Source organism: Triturus cristatus, unplaced genomic scaffold, assembly GCF_964204655.1.
Source record: "Triturus cristatus unplaced genomic scaffold, aTriCri1.1 SCAFFOLD_205, whole genome shotgun sequence".
In the NCBI taxonomy this organism is placed as follows: Eukaryota; Metazoa; Chordata; class Amphibia; order Caudata; family Salamandridae; genus Triturus; species Triturus cristatus.
Window position 1 is genome coordinate 1,111,210 of NW_028187869.1, and position 26,848 is coordinate 1,138,057.

Consider the following 26,848-nt stretch of genomic DNA (forward strand, 5'->3'; position numbering starts at 1 on the left):
TGCGACACCAGCCCGCCTTTTTGTCCCATAGGTAGAGTAGGGAAGCTCCTGGAGTGTGCTAGAACCTTCTAGAAGAGAGGTGGGGTTTTACTTTTGCTGCCTTGGCTAGAGGTCACCTGACCTAGGACTATTTAAGTGAAGGAGGGAACTTTTTGAGTTGAGTTGGCCAGTGGGGTGAAGCAGAGCTGGAAGAATCCACCAGGAGTATAGGCGGTAGGGCCTAGCCAGGGACTTATGCCTCTGAGAGTGACAGGATTTAGGTGCTGCCTCTTAAGTGAGTGAGGGACCCTGTGAAACCCACTGATCTTGCCCAGCAGTAGGAGGACCCAGAGAACCTCTGCCCAGCCTGACTAGGAAGGACCTAGTCGCCTTCTCCATCCCTACCCCCCTTCCTGTAACAGAACCTCTTAAGGGCGCCAGATACATCTGCGCCACCAAGACTTCATCTAACATCTGAGAGCAGAAACTTATATGCCAAGCACTGAGACTGCGTGTCCAGATTGAACTCTAAACTTATATGCCAAGCACTGAGACTGTGTGTCCAGATTGAACTCTAAACTTATCTGCCAATCGCTGAGACTGCGTGTCCAGACTGACCCCTGAATCCGTATGCAAAGCAGATTGAAGAGCCCCCGGGGATCGTCCAGGTATTAGCGCTGTGACCCCTGCGCTCCCTGACCTGGCCTGTGACCCCCGGCAGCGTGCTCCGCTGAGCGCGGAACCCCCATCCTTAACTTGAGCACTCCCCGGTGACGTGGAAGCCAGCGCGCTCACCGCCGCGGCCCAGAGGCCTGAAGAAGCGCCCTGCCGTGTCGCGAGGCCCGTGGAGAAGCCCGGGGCCCCGCCGCTGCCGTCGCAGCTGCGTGAAAAGGTGGCCGAGGTTCGTCGCTGGAGCGGACGCCTTCCGGCGCGGAGATCGAGGTAAGCCCGAAGGCTGGGATCGCCCCCGGTGCGCCCCCTGTTGGTTGGGAGCCACACCGCACCCTTGACCCGGGTTCCCTCTCCGCGGGAGTTCCCCCTGTCATCGCGACGGAGAGACCTCGCCGAGGGATCCCTTCCTGGTGCCCCCCGTGTCTGCCCTGAAGCGCAGCGCCTACGAACTGCACCGGAGCAAGAGCCTCGCTCCGCAAGTCCCGTGCGCTCCCTGCGGACAGGCCCCGTGTGAGACATTGACTGTCCCGGAGTACGAGTAGCGCTCTGTTATCTATATGCCATTTTGAAGTGCTACGTGCTATTGATTGCGAGTAGCGCTCTGTTGTCTATGTGCCATTTTGAAGTGCTACGCGCTAGTGAATACGAGTAGCGCTCTGTTATCTATGTGCCATTTTGAAGTGCTACTTGCTATTGATTACGAGTAGCGCTCTGTTATTCCTGTGCCACATTGAAGTGCTACGCGCTAGTGAATACGAGTAGCGCTCTGTTATCTATGTGCCATTTTGAAGTGCTACTTGCTATTGATTACGAGTAGCGCTCTGTTATTCCTGTGCCACATTGAAGTGCTACGTGCTATTGATTACGAGTAGCGCTCTGTTATTTATGTGCCATATTGAAGTGTTACGTGCTATTGATTACGAGTAGCGCTCTGTTATTCATGTTCTAGGTTGAAGGGCTAAATACCATCGATCACGAGTAACTCGCTGAGCTAGATGCCCCGTTCTGAGGTCGTCACCAGTTAGCGCGCCTAGCGCCATAAGCACCCCTCTGAGGCGCTACAGGAAAGCGAAGCGCGCGGGTACCTCTAGGTGAAGGGTAGTTGTACCTCAGGCAGTACTGATATGTCATGAATGTCATTTATGGTGTGACCAGCTTTTATAGATTCTGACTGACATGTATATTGCTAGGAATTGTGTTATCAGCTTATGAAATGTACTGCTACCTCATGAACTGCATCTAACGTGATCTACTTGGATAAACTTGAGTATTTACCTAATTCCAACAGTGTGGCGTCACTTATTGTGTGTGTCCTCGTCTCCTGTGAGGTGCGTGTTGTATGGTTGGTTTACACACAGACCTTTGGTTGCCCGACCGCTCGTGTCACGTTACCGCCCCATAGGGCCTAGAGACCCCAGGTCCTACACCCCCCTAATAAAAGCTTTCATACAGTCCCAGACTATTGAGATATTAGCAGTTCCCAGATTATTATTTAAATACTCCTTTAGTACCCCCCAAATATGAACCACATATTCAGGATTACTAAGTAGATGTTTGGGAAATGAAAAGCCCTTGGTTCCTTTCTAACACCGAGTTGTTTCTGCAAAGTTAACATTACTGGGTTATGATCGGATGTTATTTTGGGACAAACTTCTATACAGGCGTTTTCCAACATAGCAATACGACAATACTGTTTGTGCTGGTGAGAATAAAAAGTATACCCTGGAAGCATCGGAAAGAGTATCCTCCAGGCATCATCAAGTTGATGCATATGCAATAATGCCAACAGAGCTGCCCTAGTCTTGCCCATTCTAGCCCGTGCTTTGCTATTAGTAGTGTCTATTTTGGTATCCATTAACAGTTGAAGTCACCCATAATGATCAGATCTCCAGCCCACCCCAATAATTCAGAATTTAAATAATCCAAGACATCGGGACAATCTGAGTGGGGACCATATACCGCACAGATCGTAACCTTACGTCCAGCTATTAACAACTGAACAATTGCCCACCTACCCTTGGTGTCAGCCAATGTACGTAAAACAGTACCTGCTAAATTCCTAGATTTCATTATAGCAACCCGCGGATAGAAACTGTTTGTGAGGTGCAGATTAGTGTATCATACCCAAGTTGTCACAGCAGTGATCTGTCTTTGTAGGCAAGATGAGTCTCAGTTAAACCAAGTAGATGTGGTTTGAATGCACGGAGTTCCTTCCCAATTAATCGCTATTTCCTAGCTTGATTCAGCCTCGCAACATTCCAATACATACAGTTCAAGTCAGACATTACATAATTTAATTTCAGCCGCCTCCAGCCTGTTTCCCTGTTCAAGCACCTTGTGTGCAGCACCTAAATTTCCAACTATTGATTGTCTCTTTAAACCCCTCCCACCCACAGCCCCTCTTACCCAAACCCTCAGAAAGCATGTTGAAAATCCAAACGCCTTTGAAACCACCCAAACCAACCCCGACTATACCCTCCCCCCAGCGCCTACAGAATGGAATCATCCCCTTGTCCTGCTGTGACTGAATGACAGCCAACAGAGAACATCCCCCCACGACCAGCCGCCCCCTTCCCCCCACACCACCCGCAAGTGTGCATAATGAAGTAAGAAGTGTGAGTACGTCAAAAGTGTAAGCAAAGAGCATAAAAAAAGGGAAAAAATCACTGATTTGCAAGATATTTAAGAGAGAGGGCATTTTAGGAGAAAAAAAAGTAGAAAAGGAAAAGCAACACCAGTTTCATTTTAACACATCATTTAACATATATGCCCCTCTCTGTGCTCTTAACCAGTAAGTTCAGTCTGCCATGTCAGAAGTGCTTGTTTAGCATTGTGCTCAGTATTAAAGAAGTGTGTGTGTCTGTTTCGTATGATCTTCTGAGGAGCTGGTTCGTGAAGAAAGACTTGTGAGCAAACTAACTTAAATGGGTCAATTAACAGGCAGAGCTTCCATCGATTGTCCATTGTAGATTTGCACAAATCTGAGCGCACAAACATGGTTATTGAGTCTAGTTTGATTAGAGTAGGAGGACAGGCTTTCACGTAGATTGCCTGACGCAACAGAAAGTTGCCCAGAAATACCACAATTGGGCGTGGACGGGATGACTTGGCTTGATTCCCTTGTGTGATATTAAGAGGTAATCGATGATCTTGCTGTACTTGAGAATCCATGTCCCAGTCCGCCAGTTCTGGAAACGCCTGCTGAAATAAGTTGACTATGTATGCCCATGGGTCAGAGCCCTCTCTCCCCTCCGGTATGCCAAAAACACGTATATTATACCGCCATTGGCGATTTTCGAGGTCCTCAACTTTAGAGTATAGAAATGCCATCTGATTCTCACAAGACTTAGCACATCTTGAAGTAGAGGTATTAGCTTCTTCGACTCCTGCAACCCGTTCTTGCAGATCCGTGACGTCTGAGGACATTGAGGCAACCTTGGTGGTAACATCCATTAGTGCTTGAAGATAGTATTCCTGAGCCTCAGCTCTCTGAATGGATAGCGCCTGCAAGATTGTAGACAGAAAGGGCACCTCATGATCAGGAGGATGCGAGAGGCCGGAAGACGGCCCTTCCATACAGTTACTGGACGCCGTTGGTATTGTGGGGGAAGGTGCTGGCCCAGGTACTTCAGAATCTCTCCCCCTGTTCCCTTTAGAAATGGCCGGCTGGACTGTTGGTGAGGCCATAGAGTACATACACAGGTGTACATGTTGGTGGGTCCACCTCCTCGGCCGCCACAGATACAATAGGGGTCGCATATGCAACAGCCTCAACATTACCAGAGTTGCCAGAATTAGCAGAATTGGAGAGTCGTGAAATAATGGCTTTAACCTCCCCCTTTGATGCCACCCACTTGCGCAGAGGGCTGAAGCCAGAATCAGATTTTGTACTGCTCGTGGCGGAGTCCTTGAGTCGCCCGACTGTGGTAGTAAGTGGGAGCGTAGTGCCGCCTCGGCCTTTTCCACCTTTAGCCCCTCTAGTGCTTTTGGAGCCTTTCGTCTTTAGGCCTTTCTCTCCCACTGAGAAGCGTACTTTTAATTTATCCAATGACGGAGCATCATCAGTCTCAACATTCCCACCAGCCTCACCATCTCGACCAATTACATTCACTGGCAGAGCCGCAGACTCCAGCTGGGCACCACCTTCAGTATCCAAGAGAACATTGACCGGATGTGTATGCACAGAGCCTATAGGGAGCTCTAGTACAGGATTGGTGCTAGACATAGGCGATTGCATATGTAGTTGCACATGACATTCCAAGCCCGAAGTAATATTAATTCGAGAGTGAGAATCCACGTTGCTGGACCTTACAGTGTTGAAGTTGTTCGCACAGAGCGATAAGTGAGACTGTGTCAGCAACACAGGAAGAAGGACGGGGGGAGAACATGGCGGCCGTGAGCTGAGCGGTCGCATGCCGGCGCCGGCAGCTCTTCTGCTCTATCAATATATAGCACGCTGTAGCTATAGCTAAAGCACGGGGGATGGTCAGTTTGCTTTTTCGCTAAATATTACGGTGAATAATCCTTCTACCTGGGATGCGTTTGGAATTTCTGTCGGATCTCCCGTGCTGCTTCTGAGCCGCTCTGGAGTTGAGGAGAAGTCGGGGGTTTGCAGCGAGTGGTCTCCTCTGCGACGGTCTCTCTCGTAGCGCTTCCGGGAGAGTAGTGGACAGAGTCAGCACAGTGTTCACGCTGGAGAAAGAGGAGATAGTAGGAGAAGAAGCCGCTGCAGAGGAAAGTGGATGAAGCCTGGCTGTCATTGAAGAGAAGGACCAAGTCTGTGAGGTATTGGGGCCCGGGGTATCTCTAAGCCTGATAAGTCCTCCCCACCGTATTGTTTGAGGCATGTGAGCCGGAGGGGGGCTCTGGAACAGCCAAGTACAGTGTGCCTACGCCGCCGACGCCGTCCTCTCTGCCTACACTGCCTACCCTGCCCAATAGAGATATACAGGAGATTAAAGACAAAGTAGTAGGGAAAGTCATCAAAACTCCCAAAATTATAAAAATAAATCGGCTAAAAAGGGTAGGAAGCGTGGAGTAGTCCAAGATACTGGTGCTCAAGAACTTAAGGCTCAGTAGAGTACTGATGAGAAAAAAGATACAAACAAAGCACTTTTTGGATAAAAAAGACATTCCAACTAAAGGTTCAGAGGGGGGCAGTGGGAAAAACTCCCCGCCCTACCGGGAATATAAAGGGATGGGCGCCAAAAACTCCAGGAAGAGAGGTACACCTGCAGATGCTAAAATCAGAATAACTCCCTCATTGAGATCATATTTTAAAGTTCTCCCTCAAGTGTTAAGACGTAGTAAAACAGGAAGAGGCTTTTAGGGAGGCTTCCGAGTCGGCAGAGTCAGTAAAGCTGCCTTCTCTCTTTGGCATGGATTCAGGTCTCTCTTTGCCCTTGACCTCGACCTCTGTTCCCATGCTTGATCCCTCGTTTAATTCTTGCTCCTCTTCTGACCCCTCTTTGAATCTCTCTGGATTAGTAGTACAGCAAACTAAGTTACAAGCCAAGCAACTTAATCCATTAAAGGAGTTTGAAAACTTGGTAACTCCAGAGAACAACATGTCAATAGCCGTATGCATGGGTGATCCAGCAAAAGACAGTGGCGAGTCCGACACAGCGGTAGTGGGAGCAGTGGATGTTTGTAGTGGTACTTTGGGAACTTTGGGAGGTTCTTTGGAAAATCTCTTTTCACAATGGCTTCAGACATTAAAAAAGGTTTCGCTGACTCGGAATCAAACCAGGGAGAGATCCGTCATTTTTGTGAATCGCTAGAGAAAAAACTGGATAACTTAAGTTCAAGGACAGTGGCCTTAGAGAGTGCGCTGGAAGTCTTTAAAGATGACCTGGGAATTGTTAAAGCGGATATTTCCACACTTAAAAAAGAGGAAGCTGCCCTTCGAGATTAAATCTTTCATTGCGACCCTCATTAAAGATACAATACAGATTGAAGAATCGGAAGATGAACTGAAGAGGGACATTCAAAGAATTCATAGGGATCGTTTCAGAAGACACCCCAATCGGATAAAACCCAGGAAAATTTAATTAATTTTTTGACCTTTTCTCTGAAAGAGAAAATATTAACAGCAACCCTTAAACTGAAGTCTTTGAAACCGAGAGACTCTTCTTATTCTTTTGAAAGAAGGTCAGACCTCTCACGCACCTCTCTAGATAGACAGTGGGAGTTGGGGAAAAAGAATGGAAGATTTTAAGAGACATGGGGCAACCGTCCAATTAAAATTTCCAGCACAACTAAAAATTATGTTTAACAACAAAATGTATTTTGTAAAATCAGTGTAGGAAGTTGACGAGCTCCTAGAAACTCTAAAATAATCATCTCAGCATCCCTTTGTATGTCATTTTTTCTTAGTAGAAAAAGAATATATATATATATATATATATATATATATATATCTCTATATATATATATATATATATATATATATATATATATATATATATATATATATATATATATATATATATTCTTTCATACCGTTCGCTGGTTTCCCTGCCGCTTTTGCGGTGGCGGGCTCAAGCGAGGTAGCGATCCTCATTCATTTATCCACAAAGCCTTTCCACGATGAAAAAAAGCGTTCTTGAGCCCAGTTCCTTTGGCGTGATTATTTATTTAATAAATTGCAAACAAACACCCGACGCGTTTCGGTGCCACTGCACCTTGGTCACGGGTAATCAGCAGTTTGTGAAAAGTGCTACATATAGTGTTTAAACAAAACATAAACATAAAGGTAGGACTACCTGCCCCAACTCGATAATAAAGACCTTCAAAATTGGCATCCATTTTGTAATGGTCAAATCGTCACAAGTTACTGTTTCAAACATTTTGTAATTGCCACTGATTACAATATCTGGTAAAAGCAACACGAACATAATTCTGCATATTGGTACAGGGTAATTTCAAAACAATTGTAGTAATACGTCCGGCTCAAGTGAGCATAATACTACAAACAAGCGATTTTATCTAACACCACACAATTGACCAATCTTGCTGTGTGCTACATGTTGCTGTTTGATTTAAGCCCTGGTGGGCTGTCTCATGGATTTTAGTGAATACTGCCCCAGTGGGCCCAGATTTATCAGTGGCTCTTATAATTAATTGTCTCACTTTGCGCGAACCAAATCATAATTTCATAATGCCTCTGCAAGTAGATCTTCTTAATGGTATGCTGACAGTTTGGTCTCCTACAAAACCTAAACAAATTTTTGCAATCACTATACTAGTATATACAATTAAAAAACACACTTATGGCTTCTTATTTACATCATGTAATATCTTATAATTTGAGTGTCAAATGTACAGCACGTAAATGATTATTTAACCTAAATGAACCGACATCTCTTCATCTTTGTTTAAACCTAATGGTTGTACGGTATCGTATTTAATAATCATTTTGGATTCCAGTTTCCGTAACTCTCTCACTCTATCTCCACCCCTTTCTGATTTTGGAATTCTGTCCAGGGCACAAAATTGTAGGACATTGATGTTTTTTCCATGTGTTTCTTTAAAATGTCTAGCAATGGGATATTGCTTGTCTTCATTGATAATGGCCCTAGTGTGTTCCAAGATTTGTTTTTTCACCTGGTGAATAGTACTTCCAATGTATACTAAAGGGCAGGGACAACACAAAGCATACACGCAAAAATCAGATTTGCACGTTAAATGTTTTTGAATTATGTATGGTTTCTGATTTTTTGATAAAGTGAGCTCCCTTCGATTCACACTATTTTTACATGCCTTGCATGAATTGCACGTGTAGAATCCCTTTATCTCTCTCCATTTTTGCTCTTTATTACTTGCAGCACTGCTGCAAAGAAGATCTTTAAGAGCTGGACATTTTCTGAATGTGACTTTCGGCTGACTTCCCACTGCTTTTTTCAACTCAGGATCAATGTTTAAGATGTGCCAATATTTTTTCAGACATTTTCTAACCTGCCACGACTGGCTAGAATATGCAGTGATGAACCTAATTGGCTCATCATGGTCTTCTTTAGGGTTTTTTGGGTTTAAAAGGTCATCCCTCAAAACTGTTCTAACTTTAGCACATGCTTGTTTAATTATTTTATTTGAGTATCCTCTTTCCCCAAATCTTTCTTTCATGTTTGTCATTTCTGATTCAAAGTCTGATTGTGTGCTGCAATTTCTCTTGGCCCTTAAAAGTTCCCCATACGGGATGCTGCGAATCAGATTCTTTGGGTGGCAGCTGTCCGCATGTAGCAGGCTGTTACCTGCTGTTGGTTTTCGGAACAGCTTGCTTTCCAGTTTGCCATTTTTGACATTAACGATCACATCCAGAAATTCGATGGTTTCTTTTTCTATTGTGCACGTGAATGTCAAATTGCAGTCGTTTGCATTTAAGTTGGCCACGAATTGCAAAGCATCATCTTTTTCTCCCTTCCAGATACAAAATACGTCATCTATATGTCTTGCCCAGAGACAAACGTTTTGGGTAAAGGCTAAGATCTTACTGGCCACCTGCTCCTCCCACCAGCCCAGGTATAAACCCGCGTAGCTGGGGGCGAAGCAGGTTCCCATCGCCGCACCTCGGGCCTGACAATAGATGACGAGATCAAACAGAAAAAAATTATTCGAAAGACATCTTTGCATCATGCATACTAGCATTTCAGTGTGTAAAAGATACTTAATTTCTCTTTGTTTCAAAAAGTGCTGATTGGCTTGTACTCCCAGATCGTGTGGTATACACGTGTATAAGCTATTGACCTCAAGTGTCATTAGCCACATGTCTTCTTCCCACTGGATTTTTTCAATAATTTTTAAAAAATCTCGAGTGTCCTGTAAATAAGAGGGGAGTTTTTGGACATAAGGGCGTAAAAAATGATCAATGTATTTGGAGGTATTTTCATAGGTGCTCCCTATAGAGGACACAATAGGTCGTCCTGGAGGATTTACCCCATCTTTATGTAGCTTTGGCAATAAATAAAGGGCCGGTAGTTTTGGATAGTCACATTTGAGAAATCTGTACTCTTCGTCTGATATCAATCTTTGACGTTTCCACTCAACTAGTTGCGATTGGTATTCGATATTACTATTTTCGTAACAACTCCTGTTACTGATTGTGTAACTATCAACATCATTCAATTGTCGTCTACCTTCATTTAAATACATCTCGGTAGGCCATACCACAACATTGCCACCCTTGTCTGATTTTTTAATGACAACCTCTTTGTTGTTCTGTAGTTCTCTAATTGCTGTGGTTTGTTTGTTACTTAAATTAGTATATTTCAATTTACTGGATTTGTCCAATCTTTTAAATTCTTGAGTTACACCTTTATCAAACACATCAATAATCTCATTGTGGATTTGAGGCAGGAATCTGGATTTTGGTTTGAAGTTACTGTCGCTACTGCAATCAAAAATTACATTTTCCTCAGTTAAACAAGTTCGTACATCCATGGGATTGTCAACATCATTTTCTAATCCCTTCATTGTCTGCAATAAATCTATATCATCAATCGTTAAAATGGTAGGTTCTACCGGATTACTTATGGTAGACAATTTCTTATTCTGAAACCATTTACGTAGCTTTAGCTTTCTTATAAAATGAAAAAGATGAAAAAGATGAAAAGATGGGAAGAATAGATCTTTTTCATTTTATAAGAAAGCTAAAGCTACGTAAGTGGTTTCAGAATAAGAAATTGTCTACCATAAGTAATCCGGTAGAACCTACCATTTTAACGATTGATGATATAGATTTATTGCAGACAATGAAGGGGTTAGAAAATGATGTTGACAATCCCATGGATGTACGAACTTGTTTAACTGAGGAAAATGTAATTTTTGATTGCAGTAGCGACAGTAACTTCAAACCAAAATCCAGATTCCTGCCTCAAATCCACAATGAGATTATTGATGTGTTTGATAAAGGTGTAACTCAAGAATTTAAAAGATTGGACAAATCCAGTAAATTGAAATATACTAATTTAAGTAACAAACAAACCACAGCAATTAGAGAACTAAGGAACAACAAAGAGGTTGTCATTAAAAAATCAGACAAGGGTGGCAATGTTGTGGTATGGCCTACCGAGATGTATTTAAATGAAGGGTGACGACAATTGAATGATGTTGATAGTTACACAATCAGTAACAGGAGTTGTTACGAAAATAGTAATATCGAATACCAATCGCAACTAGTTGAGTGGAAACGTCAAAGATTGATATCAGACGAAGAGTACAGATTTCTCAAATGTGACTATCCAAAACTACCGGCCCTTTATTTATTGCCAAAGCTACATAAAGATGGGGTAAATCCTCCAGGACGACCTATTGTGTCCTCTATAGGGAGCACCTATGAAAATACCTCCAAATACATTGATCATTTTTTACGCCCTTATGTCCAAAAACTCCCCTCTTATTTACAGGACACTCGAGATTTTTTAAAAATTATTGAAAAAATCCAGTGGGAAGAAGACATGTGGCTAATAACACTTGATGTCAATAGCTTATACACGTGTATACCACACGATCTGGGAGTACAAGCCAATCAGCACTTTTTGAAACAAAGAGACATTAAGTATCTTTTACACACTGAAATGCTACTATGCATGATGCAAAGATGTCTTTCGAATAATTTTTTTCTGTTTGATCACGTCCTCTATTGTCAGGCCCGAGGTGCGGCGATGGGAACCTGCTTCGCCCCCAGCTACGCGGGTTTATACCTGGGCTGGTGGGAGGAGCAGGTGGCCAGTAAGATCTTAGCCTTTACCCAAAACGTTTGTCTCTGGGCAAGATATATAGATGACGTATTTTGTATCTGGAAGGGAGAAAAAGATGATGCTTTGCAATTCGTGGCCAACTTAAATGCAAACGACTGCAATTTGACATTCACGTGCACAATAGAAAAAGAAACCATCGAATTTCTGGATGTGATCGTTAATGTCAAAAATGGCAAACTGGAAAGCAAGCTGTTCCGAAAACCAACAGCAGGTAACAGCCTGCTACATGCGGACAGCTGCCACCCAAAGAATCTGATTCGCAGCATCCCGTATGGGGAACTTTTAAGGGCCAAGAGAAATTGCAGCACACAATCAGACTTTGAATCAGAAATGACAAACATGAAAGAAAGATTTGGGGAAAGAGGATACTCAAATAAAATAATTAAACAAGCATGTGCTAAAGTTAGAACAGTTTTGAGGGATGACCTTTTAAACCCAAAAACCCCTAAAGAAGACCATGATGAGCCAATTAGGTTCATCACTGCATATTCTAGCCAGTCGTGGCAGGTTAGAAAATGTCTGAAAAAATATTGGCACATCTTAAACATTGATCCTGAGTTGAAAAAAGCAGTGGGAAGTCAGCCGAAAGTCACATTCAGAAAATGTCCAGCTCTTAAAGATCTTCTTTGCAGCAGTGCTGCAAGTAATAAAGAGCAAAAATGGAGAGAGATAAAGGGATTCTACACGTGCAATTCATGCAAGGCATGTAAAAATAGTGTGAATCGAAGGGAGCTCACTTTATCAAAAAATCAGAAACCATACATAATTCAAAAATATTTAACGTGCAAATCTGATTTTTGCGTGTATGCTTTGTGTTGTCCCTGCCCTTTAGTATACATTGGAAGTACTATTCACCAGGTGAAAAAACGAATCTTGGAACACACTAGGGCCATTATCAATGAAGACAAGCAATATCCCATTGCTAGACATTTTAAAGAAACACATGGAAAAAACATCAATGTCCTACAATTTTGTACCCTGGACAGAATTCCAAAATCAGAAAGGGGTGGAGATAGAGTGAGAGAGTTACGGAAACTGGAGTCCAAAATGATTATTAAATACGATACCGTACAACCATTAGGTTTAAACAAAGATGAAGAGATGTCGGTTCATTTAGGTTAAATAATCATTTACGTGCTGTACATTTGACACTCAAATTATAAGATATTACATGATGTAAATAAGAAGCCATAAGTTTGTTTTTTAATTGTATATACTAGTATAGTGATTGCAAAAATTTGTTTATGTTTTGTAGGAGACCAAACTGTCAGCATACCATTAAGAAGATCTACTTGCAGAGGCATTATGAAATTATGATTTGGTTCGCGCAAAGTGAGACAATTAATTATAAGAGCCACTGATAAATCTGGGCCCACTGGGGCAGTATTCACTAAAATCCATGAGACAGCCCACCAGGGCTTAAATCAAACAGCAACATGTAGGACACAGCAAGATTGGTCAATTGTGTGGTGTTAGATAAAATCGCTTGTTTGAAGTATTATGCTCACTTGAGCCGGACGTATTACTACAATTGTTTTGAAATTACCCTGTACCAATATGCAGAATTATGTTCGTGTTGCTTTTACCAGATATTGTAATCAGTGGCAATTACAAAATGTTCGAAACAGTAACTTGTGACGATTTGACCATTACAAAATGGATGCCAATTTTGAAGGTCTTTATTATCGAGTTGGGGCAGGTAGTCCTACCTTTATGTTTATGTTTTGTTTAAACAATATATGTAGCACTTTTCACAAACTGCTGATTACCCGTGACCAAGGTGCAGTGGCACCGAAACGCGTCGGGTGTTTGTTTGCTATTTCTTAAATAAATAATCACGCCAAAGGAACTGGGCTCAAGAACGCTTTTTTTTCATCGTGGAAAGGCTTTGTGGATATATATATATATATATATATATATATATATATATATATATATATATATATTCACTGAAAAAACCATAGGTTTCAGGGGCGTTATAGTTAGCTGGACTTTTCACTCGTACAAAACCATAGAAATTCCCCCGTTATAGTTAGTTCAGCTAACTATAACTCGCGCGCCCGCAATGCACTGCTGATGACGTCACATATTACATCACTCATGGCATGGTCAGTGACATCACTCATGACATCACTCATGACATCTCAAATGACATCACTGATGACATCACTGATGTCATCATCCAGTGAATGTGTGTTTTTCTGAAAATTACATATGTTTTATATATGTAAATCTCAAGGTCGATGGAAGAATAAATGGGTATATAAGTGTCTAAATGGATGATTTGTTTTTGAAAAATTGATTGTATAACTGACTGATTAAGTGTATCTTAGTGAATACATGGCTTAGTGAGTAATGTTTAAATATGTAAATATCTGTATCAGTCTCTCACTTTGTGTATAAGTGGCTGCATGGGTTGGTGAGTAGCTACATGAGTGTCTATATAGGTTATTAGTTGGTTTTTGAGTATCAGTATAAGTGTCTGATGTCTGTATGGTTCGGTGGGGGGTATTACGTAGTGCATAGGTGCATGAATGAGTGACTCACTGTTTGTATGTTTTGAAGACAGCATGTGTGCAGGACTGTATGGGTGGATGAGTGTGTGCATGGGTGTGTTAGTGAGTGAATGACTGTCTCAATAGTGTCTCTATGAGTAACTACATATGTTTTAAACTAGTATATGTGACTATTGGTGTATATAAGTGAGTATATGTGAGAGTGAGAGATTGAAAGAGTTCCTGTATGAATAAGTATGTGTTTCTATAAGTGATTGTTTAAAAGACTAAGTATGTGTAAGTTTCTGTAGAAGTAAGTGTGGTGGTGTGTGTATAACTGTATATGCAGGTAAACGGATGTTTGATTCTTTATTAGCATGAGTGACTATGTGTGTGAGTAACTTTATGGATGAGTGGCGTTGTGTAACAGGATGTATAGGTGTATGAGTACATATGATGAGTGAGTACATGTATGAGTGACTGTATAGGACTGTTGGAGAATGAGTGGATGTGGATCTTCCAATTACTGAGTAGGTTGTTGTAACTGGTATTGGTATGTCCATTGTTTTGAAAATTTTAATTTCTATTTTTGAATGTGTGTATCAAAGGTTATATTCGAGTGAGAGGAGGTCTGCCACTCTATCACAAGGATGATGTCATCAGTGATGTCATGAGTGATGTCATGAGTGATGTCACTGACCATGTCATGAGTGATGTAATTTGTGACGTCATCAGCAGTGCATTGCGGGCGCGCGAGTTATAGTTAGCTGAACTAACTATAACGGGGGAATTTCTATGGTTTTGTACGAGTGAAAAGTCCAGCTAACTATAACGCCCCTGAAACCTATGGTTTTTTCAGTGAATTTCTAAGGTTTTTTAAATGCTAATTCCTAGCTATAACGTGCCTGAAACCTATGGTTTTTTCAGTGAATTTCAAAGGTTTTTTAAATGCTAATTTCTAGCTATGCCTACAGAGATAGGACATGTGAAGAAAGAAGGAAAAACGCACAGAAAGAAAAAAAAGAAATGCAGAAAGAAGCAACAGAAGTCCTCAAAGACGAAGAAAAGTGCAGGAAGAAGTATAACGTGCAGAAAGAACAAACAGAAGAGCAGAAACAAGCCTTGTTGCAAAATCATCCTGTACCCTCAACTTTTTCAGACGGATACTGGAGGTAACTGATTCTGACTAACCAGTCCTAGAGCCAGTGCTATGTTAAAAGACACTCAGAATACAGTGAAAACACCTACATACACTAGGGCACACTATGCGTTGGGGTCCCCCTGTGATTAACATGACCTCCTCTGTAAGCCCCTAGTATATAATAGGGCAGGGGATTAAAACTACCTCTTAAAACGCACCACAGGGCGTGTTTGAACACGTCACCTCATGCCCCGTCCCCTCCCTTCCCCACTGTGTAAACACGCCCTGTAGCCGTTTTAAGTTGGGAGATTAAGTCCCCTTGAATCCTGAGGGTCCCTAGGGTCCAACTAGACCACTAGGTACCTCCAGTAAGCGCCACAGAGCTGCGTTGCAGAGAGGTGTAAAAAGTGGCACGGCCTGCACCACCTCTCTGCAACGCAGAGCAGTGGTGCTTACTGGAAGCACCTGGTGGGCTAGTTGGACCCCAGGGTCCCTCAGGATTGAAAGGGAATTATTTCCCCAACTTAAAAACGCGCCACAGGGCGTGTTTGCACACGTCACCTCATGCCCCGTCCCCTCCCTTCACCACTGTGTAAACGCACCCTGTGGCCGTTCTGAGTTGAGAGATTAAGTCCCCTTGAATCCTAAGGGTCCCTAGGGTCAAACTAGCCCACTAGGTACCTCCAGTAAGCGCCACAGAGCTGCGTTGCATGGAGGTGTAAAAAGGGGCGTGGCCTCAGAACACCTGTCTGCAACGCAGCTCCCTGGCGCATACTGGAGATACCTGTTGGGCTAGTTGGCCCTCAGGGACCCTCAGTATTGAAGGGGAATTAATTCCTCAACTTACAACTGGCCAGGGGGCGCGTTTGCAGAGTGCTGCAAGGAGGGGGCGTGGCCTCCGGCGCGATGCCGGTCTTTTATTTATTTATTTTTTTAGAAGGAGGGCTGTGTGGCCCCCTTTCTTTTTCTAATTTATTAGTCCTGGGGACCCCATCCCCCAGGGCCTGCACCCTAATTTTTTTTGTTGAAAAAAATTAATTTGGCCCTCCCAAGGCCTTAATCGGCCCCAAGGACCCCAACCCCCGGGTCATGGCCTATTTTTTTTTTTTATTCTTTAGGAGGGGGGCTGTGTTGCCCCCCTCCTCAGGCCACTTATGGCCCCGGGGACCCCATCCCCCGGGGCCGGCCTTTTATTTTTATTATTTTAAAAAAATATATATTTATAGAAACACCTAGGACATGCTGGACAAACCGTATGTACCTATCACCATGACGATTTGCGTGATATTCATTAAAAGGCGACTATGCATACAATGAATCCACGTAGAATGTATTCACACCGCTAGTTAAGCTCTGACATGTCTGACACCCTACCGTGCCTAATCCCGGCGCCCCCGCTGGTGGGTACTCTCCAAGTAGACACCCTTGTCGTTTATTTATACAAACATGGGTAGCTATTGACGGGCACATTTAATACACATGCACACCAAGCCATTCAAAGGGGATTCGACAAAAATTCGACCAAACTATGCAAGAAACCCCCTCACGGTTAATAAAACACACATCCACCGCCGGATGTGTAATACTTTTTATTTTACTCTCTGGAAAGGAGACAAACCTCACTTGAGAGTCACAGCGTGCTCCTGGCTGAGCCCAATGCTGTGTTACACCCACCAGTGCCCGCCGAGTGCCACACACCTCTGTGTTGTATTCCACCAGCTAGTGCGTATGCTATGACACTCTCTAGCCCATGTGCACTGTAACACCACCCCGTGAATATGTCATGCCACACTTGCCTTCGCACGGGTTATATTGCTCCATCTAACGTGCCTTCCTCGATGCCTATGTTAAAAGCACAGCGCTATGCCATACATATTATAATCTGGGATCCATATCTTTGTCACAGTGCATATGCAATGTTACACTACCCAGCACATATTTTATATTACAACTTTAGAGACTACTTAGGTTACACAACACTGCCCTGTGCATATTACACTCCAAGGTGCATATCACATAGCAAGCGCTAGTGCCTGTGCTATCTCGCGCTCTCCAATGAATCTGTCATTGCGCACAATGTATTGCATATTATATTTCAAGGCCCGGTTCATCTTATATCACACTTTTTGGTGCATAGTTTATACCATATACTATATCTAGTTTTCATTTTCAATCGTGCTCTCAGGACTATGTTCTATATAACACTGCGTCCACCTACCCTTTTCACGGGCATTACATTTTGCGATGGGGGGTGGAGGGTCAGGGGATGTTTCTGCCAAGTGAGCCCGGAGTCACAGTCCCAAATGTCCTCTTCTTCCTGAAGAAAAGTGAGATTATGCTGCATACTTGTTCATATTTTAAGTAGTTCGCACAGACACACATTTTAAAAACAATAAAGTTCCTAATAGCCACCTTCTATGAACAGTTAGCTTGCTGCCCCATCCACCTCCTCCCTATCCTCTGTTGTCTGAATCCATGGACTAGCCTCCTCCGTCCTGCCATGCATGGTCTGATGTGCTGCCACTGCCCTCCATTTAGCATGATGTACCAGTCCACTCCTCCTGCCCTCCATTGCCCAATTCTATGGCCCATCATTGACCTCCTGCTTAGCCTCTGTGCTTAGCTTGCTGCCCCTATTCTCCTTCCCCCTGCCCTCCGATGTCTTTGTGCATGCCCCTGCTCCATCCTTTTTGACCACCATGTTCCATGGACCTGCCACTCCCATCTACTCTGAGTGTTCTGTTGAGCTCCCCTCCCACCTGCCTAGCATTGTCAGATGACGGTAACCTGTCCCTGCCACCTCCACCCTGCCTGTCCACATGCCATGCCCCTATCCCCTTCCTCCTGTCCTCCATTGTCCATTTTACTGCCACACCCTTCTGCCCTCCCTGGTCTGTTGTGCTGCAACTGCTCCTCCTGCCTGCCCCGCGCGGTCTGTTGTGAGGCCCCTTCCCCTGAACTCTCTTGTCTGTGCCCAGGTCCTGACCCTCCTTTCTATCCTCCATGGTCCTTTGTGCATGCCCCTGCATCATCCTTCTTGCCCATCATAGCCATTGTGCTGCCACTTACCCTCCCGCTTGCCATGCATGGTCTTCTGTGCTGCCATGGCCCCTCCACACAGGGAAGGCGGGTCAGCTAGCTGCTCCTGACCCCCTCCCACCTTCCCTCCATGGTCTGTGTGTATGCCATCATAGTCTCACTGTTGCTCTCCATGGTGTGTCTTGTTTCTAGTGCCCATCCTGCCTGACCTCCATGGTCATCTTGCTGCTCCTGCCCTGCCCCCTTTCCCCCAGCCCTCTGTTTCCATGTGCAGACCCCTATTCCCTCCCTCCTGGCTTGTCGGTTCCATTGTAATGCCCCTGATCCGTCCCTCCTGCCCTTTATGGTCTGTTATGCTGCAGCTTTCTCTCCTGTCTGTCCATTATGGTCAGCTAGCTACCATTGCCTCTTTCCCCTCTGTTGTCTGTTGTCCATGTGCATGGTCCTGTCCCCTCCTTATTGCTTTCTATGGATTGTTGTGCTGCACTCCCGTCCCGCATGCCCTGTGTGGTGTATTGTGCTGCTGCAAACCCTGATGCCTGCCCTGTAGGTTCAGTTTGGTGCACCTCTCAATGTCCCTCCTGTCCTCTGTTATCCGAGTCCATGTCCCTACCCCAATTCCTCCTGCCTACCATGATCCAATGTACCATACTTGCGAACATTTTGAACTTGGTAAGAGGGAGATTTTGAAATAAAACTGGGGTATTGATTTTCCCCTTTGAGTTACATTGAAAAAGAGAAGATTGTAGACAGGAAACAGATCAAGTAAAGCCCATTTGAGCTTAAAAACATTGGACGTTTCCTGGCTGAAACGGGTCTGTTGGCATGTATGGTTGTATGACCGCTGCCTCTTCCTTCTGCCCACAATGGTCTATTATATTGCCACAGCCTCTCTTGCCAGTCCTGTATTGTTGGTTTGTTGCCCCTGCCCCCCTTTCCACTGCCCTCCATAGTCTGTTGTGCTGCCACTGCCCTTTCTGCCTGCCTAGTGTGGTCAAATTGTTGCCTCTGCACTCTCCTACCTGCCTTCAATTTTCAGAGTCCGTGCCTCTGACCTCTGCCTCTCAACAGTATCCCAATGAACAACTAGATTGCTAACATTCTATATTTATTACAAAAGTGTGGAACGCCTTGATGTAATCAAAACTGTAATGCCTAGAGCATTTCCTTTAGAAATTACATATATGAGAGGGTCCTATTTGCATCAAAATTATGGTTAGTGCTCTAAAAAACTAAAATGAGGACATATTTTCTGAGTTTTCAAATAGCGACAAAGAACTTTTAAATTATTTGTAATATTAGTTTTTTTATCCAGTTGACCACTTGATTAAATGTTGCATCCAAGGGAAGAGGGTATGGTGGTACTTCAAGAGCTGCAGACTTTGCAACTGGGGAACCAGGTTGGAGTTTCTGCTTCAGCTCAACATTCTGTGATTCTGGTCAAATCACTTAATCTCCCCATGTCTACAACCAAAATGAATTTGATCTTGTGTGATGTAACCGATGCTCATGTAAAGCACTCCAATACCTGACAAGTCTGCACTATATAAAACTGCAAATATACAAAAAATAAGTGTTTTGCACACTTCTGTCATTGGGCTACATTTGGGCTACATCTGGGTGATATTTGGGCTACATTTGGGCTACATTTGGGCTCTTTTGTCTCTGGTGGCCATTTTAGGAGATTTATTTGTTAATAATTTTCCTAATTTCCTCATTTACTGCAGTCTCCTCAGTAGGAAATGCTTTCAGTTTTTTACTTTGATTCCATCAAGAAGGTATTCAGATATGTCACACATTTGCCATAAATTCTGAATGTTAGCACTCTAGTTGCTCATTAGATCACTGTAGTAAAGCTACTGCTCACCACGGAAGTCTGCTGCTAGTATTAGAAGTGCATGTTTCAGTCTGCATATCAGAATTTTTTAATGAAATAGAAGAGGATTTGAGAAGTCACTCAAAATGTGCCCTAATTTTTCTTTCTTCAGCACTAATCATAATTTCTATGGCTAAATGAACCCCCTCATTTTGTTCCTTTGTAAATTAAATGTTTTTAGTGTTACCACTTTATTCCAATCAAGATGGCTACAGGTGTGCCATACTTTTGTCATAAGTAAGACTGTTAGCGCTCTAGTTGTTCTTTAGAGCACTCTGGGAAGCTGCAGTAGAACACAAAGGAATCAACTGACAGTCTCTGCCCTTGTTGGATGTACATGTTTTACTGAGAATGTCAGACTTCATTCTTACATGACTGAGAAAGATAATGTGAATTTACAGAAAATATGCTCTCAGTTTAGCTTATAGATCACCTTCCAAACCTCTGTGGGAAAAGCATGAGAAAATAGTTTTCTATCAAACATGGTTCATGATATCACAGCAGAAGGCTTTTTCACATGGTAAAATCACCTTAGAACACACCTCAATTCCTAAAATGAGTATGGTACCATCAACAAATGATTTATAATGTAACTAAAGTCTTAAAACCTTCTATTAACTGCAATGCTTTTTAATGAGGTGCTATCATGTATATTGGTCCCAAGATGGCTGCCAACACTTCTTGGATGAAGTACTGACAGCCAATCAGATCTCACGATGAGATGTGTCGTTAGGCTCCGCCCAGATATGTATGTGATTTTACTTTTGATTTTCTCAGGAACTACTGAACAGATTGACACCATATATGCAAAAGGCACATCCCTGAGCTGAGGACTACCTCTCTGCCAAATTTCAAGTAATTCTGTTCAGCCGTTCGGGCTGTACCTTGGACTAAAGGTCCCTATGGAAAATTGCATGGGAAAAACGCGTTTTGGGACCCCCCTTTTTTCGCGAGGATTCGTCAACCGGCGCCAAAGTTATTCCAAATAGAATGTTGCGGATTTCCTATGGAAACACGGTCCTAACTATAACTATCTACTGGCGACCGCCAGTAGATAATATATATATACTTTTTAAGTATGCAGAAATATTCACGAATGTTTGAAACATTACTTCAGATTATACTAAGTCTGTTTTTAATTTAACACTATCTTTTTGCACTTTGTATAATATGTACTATCTTGATTGGCGTTTTGCTATAGACATGTTAGTGTTCATCTATGATGGTTATTTGTATCATATATGTTCATTGTTTACGTACATGATTAGGATTTTACCCACTTGGGTTTTATTTGCACATATTGCGTATTTTGCACAGCTTACTTCGTTGTTGCACATGCAGGTGTTCAGTTCTTTTATACAAAACATTTACAACTTGTTTAAACTGCCACTGCCCGTTGGTTTTTTACCTTTAAATCTAGATTGCACCTTATATTTGTGCTTTTTCTGATTTTAAGGATTGTTTTACCAATTATTTATTAATGTTCGTAACTTTTATGTATTTTACTAAAAGTGAACTACGAATTATCATGTATGGTATTTCCAATGAATTTTTTCCATGGCTATTACGCCACTTATGCGTTAGCCAATCATGGTTGTTACATACTTTGCACTTGCACTTTAAATTGCCCTTGCTTAGCCTCGGCGTCATGTAAGTAAGTAAGTAAGTAAATTTATTATGCATAGTTAATTAAAACCGGTGCAAACATTTTACAAAAATGTTTTAAAATAGCATAAAAGATTTTTTTGGTTCATAATAATCATCATTTTCAAAACGTGCAATGAGAAACCCAGAGTAATTGTCCAGCAGCATTTTTTCCCTGATGCAGGGCGGCGTGTTCCTTAGCGTCCTAATGACCTCCTACTTATTGTCTGTGTAGTTGATCGCCGGTTTTAGTGAGTTTAACAGTCTGAGCGTCATGTGATCAAGGCCTTTCGTAGGCTGAAACGCGTCATGCAGGCAACGCTGAAAATCAAATAAACTAATTCTCTCACTTGCATCTTGGGTCAGCTTTCGTCTGTTCCTGTTTTCCTTCGGATTTCTGGTGCGCAGGAGCTCTCTTGACAAATTACTCCGTGATATATATATATATATATATATATATATATATATATATATATATATATATATATATATATATATATATATATATATATATATTAACAGAAAAAACCATAGGTTTCAGGCACGTTATAGTTAGGAATTAGCATTTAAAAAACCTCAGAAATTCACTGAAAAAACCATAGGTTTCAGGGGTGTTATAGTTAGCTGGACTTTTCACTTGTACAAAACCATTGAAATTCCCCCGTTATAGTTAGTTCAGCTAACTATAACTCGCGCGCCCGCAATGCACTGCTGATGACGTCACATATTACATCACTCATGACATGGTCAGTGACATCACTCATGACATCACTGATGACATCTCAAATGACATCACTGATGACATCACTGATGACATCATCCAGTGAATGTGTGTTATTCTGAAAATTAAATATGTTTTATATATGTATATCTCAAGGTCGATGGAAGAATAAATGGGTATATAAGTGTCTAAATGGATGATTTGTTTTTGAAAAATTGATTGTGTAACTGACTGATTAAGTGTATCATAGTGAATACATGGCTTAGTGAGTAATGTTTAAATATGTAAATATCTGTATCAGTCTCTCACTTTGTGTATAAGTGGCTGCATGGGTTGGTGAGTAGCTACATGGGTGTCTATATAGGTTATTAGTTGGTTTTTTGAGTATCAGTCTGAGTGTCTGCATGGTTCGGTGGGGGGGTATTACGTAGTGCATAGGTGCATGAATGAGTGACTCACTGTTTGTATGTGTTGAACACAGTATGTGTGCAGGACTGTATGGGTGGATGAGTGTGTGTATGGGTGTGTTAGTGAGTGAATGACTGTCTCAATAGTGTCTTTATGAGTAACTACATATGTTTTAAACTAGTATATGTGACCATTGGTGTATATATGTGAGTATATGTGAGAGTGAGAGATTGAAAGAGTTCCTGTATGAATAAGTATGTGTTTCTATAAGTGATTGTTTAAAAGACTAAGTATGTGTAAGTTTCCGTAGAAGTAAGTGTGGTGGTGTGTGTATAACTGTATATGCAAGTAAATGTATGTTTGATTCTTTATTAGCATGAGTGACTATGTGTGTGAGTAACTCTATGGATGAGTGGCATTGTGTAACAGGATGTATAGGTGTATGAGTACATATGATGAGTGAGTACATGTATGAGTGACTGTATTGGACTGTTGGTGAATGAGTGGATGTGTATGTGGATCTTAGAATTACTGAAGAGGTTGTTGTAACTGGTATTGGTATGTCCATTGTTTTGAAAATTTTAGTCTCTATTTTTGAATGTGTGTATCAAAGGTTATATTAGGGAGAGAGGAGGTCTGCCACTCTATCACAAGGATGATGTCATCAGTGATGTCATCAGTGATGTCATTTGAGATGTCATCAGTGATGTCATGAGTGATGTCACTGACCATGTCATGAGTGATGTAATATGTGACGTCATCAGCAGTGCATTGCGGGCGCGCGAGTTATAGTTAGCTGAACTAACTATAACGGGGGAATTTCAATGGTTTTGTACAAGTGAAAAGTCCAGCTAACTATAACACCCCTGAAACCTATGGTTTTTTCAGTGAATTTCTGAGGTTTTTTAAATGCTAATTCCTAACTATAACGTGCCTGAAACCTATGGTTTTTTCTGTTAATTTCAAAGGTTTTTTAAATGCTAATTTCTAACTATGCCTACAGAGATAGGACATGTGAAGAAAGAAGAAAAAATGCACAGAAAGAAACAAAAGAAGTGCAGAAAGAAGCAACAGAAGTCCTCAAATACGAAGATAAGTGCAGGAAGAAGGATAACGTGCAGAAAGAACAAAAAGAAGAGCAGAAAGAAGCCTTGTTGCAAAATCATCCTGTACCCTCAACTTTTTCTGACGGATACTGGTGGTAACTGAGTCTGACTAACCAGTCCTAGAGCCAGTGCTATGTTCAAAGACACTTAGAATACAGTGAAAACACCTACATACACTAGGGAACATTATGCGTTGGGGTCCCCCTGTGATTAGCCTTACCTCCTCTATAAGCCCCTAGTATATAATAGGGCATGGGGATTAAAACTACCTCTTAAAACAGGCCACAGGGCGTTTTTGCACACGTTAACTCAGGCCCCGTCCCCTCCTTTCACCATTGTGTAAACACGCCCTGTGTCCGTTTTTAGTTGGGAGATTAAGTTCATTTGAGTCCTGAGGGTCCCTAGGGTCCAACTAGCCCACTAGGTACCTCCAGTAAGTGCCACAGAGCTGCGTTGCAGAGAGGTGTAAAACGTGGCACGGCCTGGACCACCTCTCTGCAATGCAGCTCAGTGGCGCTTACTGGAAGCACTTGGTGGGCTAGTTAGCCCCCAGGGGCCCTCAGTATTGAAGGGAAATTAATCCCCAATTTAAAACGTGCCATGGTGCGTGTTTGCACACGTCACCTCAGGCCCCATCCCCTCCCTTCACCACTGTGTAAACGCGCCCTGTGGCTGTTCTAAGTTGAGAGATTAAGTCCCCTTGAATCCTAAGGGTCCCTAGGGTCACACTAGACCACTAGGTACCTCCAGTAAGCGCCACAGAGCTGCGTTGCAGAGAGGTGTAAAAAGGGGCTTGGCCTCAGAACACCTGTCTGCAGCGCAGCTCCCTGGCGCATACTGGAGATGCCTTTTGGGGGCGCGTTTGCAGAGTGCTGCATGGAGGGGGCATGGCCTCCGGGACGATGCCAGTCTTTTATTTATTTTATTTTTTTAAGAAGGGGGGCTGTGTGGTTCCCCTTCTTATTCTAATTTATTGGCCCTGATGACCCCATCCCCCAGGGCCTGTCTCCTAATTATATTTTTTTGACCCCAATCCCCAGGGCCGGCCACTGTTTTTTATTATTTTTAAAAAATATATATTTATAGACACACCTAGGACATGCTGGACAAACCGTACGTACCTATCACCATGACGATTTGCGTGATATTCATTAAAAGGCGACTATGCATGCAATTAATCCACGTGGAATGTATTTACACCACTAGTGAAGCTCTGACATGTCTGATGCTCTACCGTGCCTAATCCCGGTAGACACCCTTGTCGTTTATTTATACAAACATGGGTAGCTATTGACGGGCACATTTAATACACATGCACACTAAGCCATTCAAAGGGGATTCGACAAAAATTCGACCAAAACAATGCAAGAACCCCCCCTCACAGTTAATAAAACACACATCCACTGCCGGATGTGTAATACTTTTTATTTTACTCTCTGGAAAGGGGACGAACATCACTTGCGAGTCACAGCGCGCTCCTGACAGAGCCCAATGCTGTGTTACACCCACCATTGCCTGCCGAGTGCCACACACCTCTGTATTGTATTCCACTAGCTAGTGCATATGCTATGACACTCTCTAGCCCATGTGCACTGTAACACCACCCCGTGAAAATGTCATGCCACACTTGTCTTCGCACGGGTTATATTGCCCTATCTAACGTGCCTTCCTCGATGCCTATATTATAACGCACAGTGCTATGCCATACATATTACAATTTGGGATCCATATCTTTGTCACAGTGCATATGCAACGTTACACTCCCCAGCACATATTTTATATTACAACTTTAGAGACTAGTTAGGTTACACAACACTGCCCTGTGCATATTACACTCCAAGGCGCATATCGCATAGCACGCGCTAGTGCCTGTGCTATCTCGCGCTCTCCAATGAATCTGTCATTGCGCACAATGTATTGCATATTATATTTCACGCCTGGTTCATCTTATATCACACTTTTTGGTGCATAGTTTATACCATACACTATATCTAGTTTTCATTTTCAATCGTGCTCTCAGGACTATGTTCTATATAACACTGTGTTCACCTACCCTTTTCACGGGCATTACATTTTGCGATAGGGGGTGGAGGGTCAGGGGGTGTTTTTGCCAAGTGAGCCCGGAGTCACAGTCACTAACGTCTTCTTCTTCCTGAATAAAAGTGAGATTATGCTGCATACTTGTTCATATTTTAAGTAGTTTGCACAGACAAAATGTTTTAAAAACAATAAAGTTTCTAATACCCGCCTTCTCTGAACAGTTAGCTTGCTGCCCCATCCCCCTCCTCCCTATCCTCTGTTGTGTGAATCCATGGACTAGCCTCCTCCCTCCTGCCATGCATGGTCTGATGTGCTGCCACTGCCCTCAATTTAGTATGATGTACCAGTCCACTCCTCCTGCCCTCCATTGCCCAATTCTATGCCCCATCATTGACCTCCTGCTTAAACTCTGTGCTTAGCTTGCTGCCCCTATTCTCCTTCCCCCTGCCCTCCGATGTCTTTGTGCATGCCCCTGCTCCATCCTTTTTGCCCACCATGTCCCATGGACCTGCCACTCCTATCTACTCTGAGTGTTCTGTTGAGCTGCCACTCCCCTCCCACCTGCCTAGCATTGTCAGATGACTGTAACCTGTCCCTGCCACCTCCACCCTGCCTGTCCACATGCCATGCCTCTATCCTCTTCCTCCTGTCCTACATGGTCCATTGTACTGCCACACCCTTCTGCCCTCCCTGGTCTGTTGTGCTGCAACTGCTCCTCCTGCCTGCCCCGTGTGGTCTGTTGTGAGGCCCCTTCCCCTGAACTTTCTTGTCTGTGCACAGGTCCTGACCCTCCCTTCTATCCTCCATCGTCCTTTGTGCATGCCCCTGCACCCTCCTTCTTGCCCATCATAGCCATTGTGCTGCCACTAACACTCCCACTTGCCATGCATGGTCTTCTGTGCTGCCATGGCCCCTCCCACCTTCCCTGTGTGGTCAGTTAGCTGCCCCTGACCCCCTCCCACCTTCCCTC

At 43.1% G+C, this 26,848-nt stretch overlaps 1 protein-coding gene across 7 annotated transcripts in view; it reads left to right on the forward strand.

The window, feature by feature from the left end:
- The window catches only part of LOC146770465 (vacuolar-sorting protein SNF8-like), a 296,161-nt gene that overhangs the window by 218,526 nt on the left and 50,787 nt on the right, over positions 1 to 26,848 (forward strand). For 2 of the 7 annotated variants that reach the window (XM_085640435.1, XM_085640440.1), the window contains one exon: positions 20,737 to 21,956. The exons of the other annotated variants lie outside the window; for them this stretch is intronic. In XM_085640435.1, coding sequence (XP_085496561.1) covers positions 20,737 to 20,784 — 48 coding nt within the window. In that variant the 3' untranslated portion in view covers positions 20,785 to 21,956. Of the gene's footprint in view, positions 1 to 20,736; positions 21,957 to 26,848 lie in introns of those variants that run through there. 7 annotated transcript variants of the gene reach the window in all.